General features: G+C 44.0%; 1 protein-coding gene across 1 annotated transcript in view; it reads left to right on the forward strand.

Annotated features, from left to right (window-relative positions):
• Positions 1–3,701, forward strand: part of LOC107090504 (plexin-B2-like) — a 223,629-nt gene that overhangs the window by 199,200 nt on the left and 20,728 nt on the right. The window contains exons 22-27 of the mRNA XM_015383917.1: positions 375–483; positions 931–1,137; positions 1,214–1,297; positions 1,906–1,995; positions 2,403–2,539; positions 2,616–2,716. Coding sequence (XP_015239403.1) covers positions 375–483; positions 931–1,137; positions 1,214–1,297; positions 1,906–1,995; positions 2,403–2,539; positions 2,616–2,716 — 728 coding nt within the window. The remainder of the gene's footprint in view (positions 1–374; positions 484–930; positions 1,138–1,213; positions 1,298–1,905; positions 1,996–2,402; positions 2,540–2,615; positions 2,717–3,701) is intronic.

Here is a 3,701-nt window from a genome sequence, read left to right on the forward strand (position 1 = left end):
CTTCCTTCCTTCCATCCTCCCTTCCTTCCTTCCTTCCTTCCTTCCTGTCTTAACTTTCTTCCTTCCATCCTCCCTTCCTTCCTTCCTTCCTTCCTTCCTTCCTGTCTTAACTTCCTTCCTTCCTTCCTTCCTTCCTTCCTTCCTTCCTTCCTTCCTGTGACCTCAGACAGGGCGATACTCTGCTGGTTGTTTTATCTTTCCTCTGGTTCTTAATTTTTAAATCTTCTTCTCTCTGAGCTTCTGGAACTCCTTCCAGCTTCTCTCAGATCTACTATCTATACTGCCATCTTGATTGTGTGGCTCTCAGACTTATTTCTCCGCTCTGTTATTTTTATTTCTAATGTGCCGTTCCTCCTCTGTGGTTTTTTTCGTAGCGGCGGTCGGAGGATTGTTGTGATGGGAAGCAGGTTTGATCTGATCCAGTTGGCCACCTTGAAAGTTCAACCCTCCTCCGATGACTCTTCAGTCAACACATCTCTAGGGGTAGGAGACTTATTATGAGCTCTGATGGTCATGATGTGGTGAAAATGCTTCATTCTATGAACAGGAATCCATTTTTATTTTATCTTATAGTTTGATTTTGGGGACTTGTCGTCTTTAAACCAGTTCCAGTCATTCATCAGTGGGAGACGAACCTTTTAAAGCAAACGTTTCAGCTTCCCTAATAGCTGCAAAATGTCAGCGTGATGATCATGAATCTGCAGGAGCATTTTTATTCAGAGTAGAAGCCGGAAACGGGTTCTGTTCCTCTGACTGACGCAGTCTCTCAGGAAGGACACGCTGCGGGGGGGAGGGAGGTGAAGGCGCTTCATCATAACTTTCTGTCTGAGGAGGAGACTCGGTGGGGGGCCGCATATGAGAGGAGGAGACGGAATAAAAGTTGGTTTAGTTTTTTCTTGGTTTTAAGCAGATTCTTCATGTGTTCCTCAGCTGTCAAAGCATCTGAGTAAAAACGACACGGTGCTGGAGTTTTACTCCCCGAAGGTGAACGTCTGCGACGACGTCCAGTCGCTCAGGACCTTCATACAGCTGGACAACATGGAGGAGGAGCTGAAAGGCTTTAACTACCACCAAGACCCCACCTTCGACAAGCTGGCCAAGAACACCATCACAGAGAACATCGTCATCATCGTGACGGTAAGAAGCGACACCCGAACCCTCAGCCTGCATCTCCTGCTCGTTTTCACCTCTCTCTCTCTCGGCCTCTGATCAGGGGCGAGGTTTCTCCAAGGCCATAACGGTGGATGAGGTCCAGGCAACCGTTGGGGACGCCTTCTGTAACATCAACATACTGCAGGTATGCGACGGCTTTTAATGCCTCTGACGGATTAACTCCTGATATCAAAGAACAGGACGCGAGACAGTCGGCTCATTGGTGTAGAAAGCTGCCACGGCGCCGCTTCATCTGATTCCCTTTTAAAAAACGGCTCTGGAGGGCGACGCTGTCACGCTGCAGAATCACAGGCTTCCAGAGCCGCGGCGCTCGGCCACACTGAAGGCTTGATGTCTGCTCTGAGAATCAATCCAGCCTCGGATGAAAGGGAATCAGTGAAGGCAGCGGCTCTGAGCGGCGGGGCTGCAAAGGTGTTATCTGACAGAAGACTGAAATCTTCTGCACCTTTTCATTCACAACGTTCAAACATAGCTAAAAATAAATTGCCTTCATGCTTAGATTTCCTTGTATTCTGAGGAAAGCCGTGAGTTTCAGGAGAGTTTCTCTTTCCGCCGTCTGCACCTTAAACTTTATGAGGAATAACACTGATCTGAGAGGAGAACAGATTCCACAGCCGAGCTCAGGCTTCTAAACTAGTTTTAGAAATTGGAAGTAAACTTTTCCAATAAAAATGTGTGCCTAGTCTACCTGGATTTGATTTGTTGTTCTCTGTTTTTATCCTGTCTGCACAGGATGATAAATTGATCCTGGAGGCTCCTTCTACAAAGCCCAGTGCCAGACCCAGAGAGCAGGACCCAGCCAACGACAAACTCTACCTCAGGGTAAACTAACTGTCCTTTAAACCGCAGGTCGCCATGGATCAGATGTATTGACGCAGTGTTGTTTTCCTTCTTCGCTCCTTCATATCCTTGTTTCTTTTCTCTCTTTTTTTGTTTTTCCTTTACCTTCATTCCTCCTCTGATTGTTTTTAATTTTTCCCTTTTCCTGTATATCTTCCTTCATTGTTTTCCTTTTGCTTTATTTCTTCCTTCCTCACTTAATTCTTTTTTCTTTTTTTTGCTCCTTTTTCGTTTTCTCATTTCTTTCCTTTTCAGTTTAACTTCTCTAACTGAAAATGCTTCCATCTGCTTAAATATTTAGGAAAATCCCATTAGAACAATGAAAGTTTAATTTAAATCTAGACCTAAATGAAGATATAAAAACATCTAAGGCAGCTTTTTAATTTCAGGTGATGTTTGGTCAGGCAGTGTGGACTGTGGACTCGGTGCAATACGCCAGTAAAGATGACATTCCTCTGGCCATAATCATCCCTGCTGTGATCCTGCCCATGGTGCTTTTCATCGCTCTGTCAATCTACTGCTACAGGTCGGTTATAGAAAACGTGGCCACACTAGCAAACGCTTGTTTCGTTCGCTCACACGCGGAGTTTCATTTCCACCAGGAGGAAGAGCCGACAGGCGGAGCGGGAGTACGAGAAGGTCAAACATCAGCTGGAGAGTCTGGAGGAAAGCGTCCGCGATCGCTGCAAGAAGGAGTTTACAGGTATGGGTTCACACCTGAGGGCCGACAGATCCGGTGACAACGGGGGCCGATTAAAAACAATTTGAATAAAACCTGCAGCCTTAGCTCACACTGCAAAGAGAAAGAAACATATTTAATGGTTTTAGACAGTTGTTGCTTTTTTCCACTGAGTTTTAACACCCTGAGATCCTCATGCAAGCGTTCTGCTGCGTTCTGCTGCAGATGCAGGATAAACCTTCCCCCCCGCCTGGTTTACCAGCCTTATGTCACACATTGCATTCATAGTAGAGTCTCTTTGACATCGTGTCTCCATATTATGAACCTTTGCCAACACAGCTTTCTGAATTCAGCAGCTTTTTGGCTCAGCTCGTTAAAACCATCACCTCAGGTCTTCTTGGCAAGATCTGCAATCAGTTTAAAGATAAATTTGACATTTCTGTCACTCATCAGGAAGGTAACTGTAGATCTGACAGAAACGGAGCATTACAGCGGAGTCACTGATACTTCAACACGTTTATCCAGAAAAAGGAAACATTGAGCACATTTTAAATAAAGTATTTTTAGCCTCCTGCTTATGAAAGCTTTAACCTGATGATGTCACTGTCCTAATAATAGTGTTAATTCTCAAATGAACTGTTAAAAACACTTAATACAAGCTCCACTCATCCTTCTGATCAGATATTTTACAAATTTTAATACATTACGTGTAAAAAACAACAAAATCTTGACTCTAGTAAAAGTGTAAAAGTACCATTTTTAATACTACCAGTATAAAAGTAAAAGTAATGCAGGAAAGAAATGTTAAGGATAGAAACTTTACTGCACTACTCTACTAAAGGAACATTTTTCTACAATTCTGGTTGATAACTTCCTTAGACTTCATTTTATCAATGGCAACAGTGTCCAATTTAACAGTGCCTGGTTCTGCTGGAGGTTTCTTCCTGTTCAAAGGGAGTTTTTCCTCTCCACTGTCGCTACAAGCATGCTTAGTGTGAGGGATTGCTGA

This window comes from Cyprinodon variegatus, unplaced genomic scaffold, assembly GCF_000732505.1.
Source record: "Cyprinodon variegatus isolate N-32 unplaced genomic scaffold, C_variegatus-1.0 Scaffold298, whole genome shotgun sequence".
NCBI lineage: Eukaryota > Metazoa > Chordata > Actinopteri > Cyprinodontiformes > Cyprinodontidae > Cyprinodon > Cyprinodon variegatus.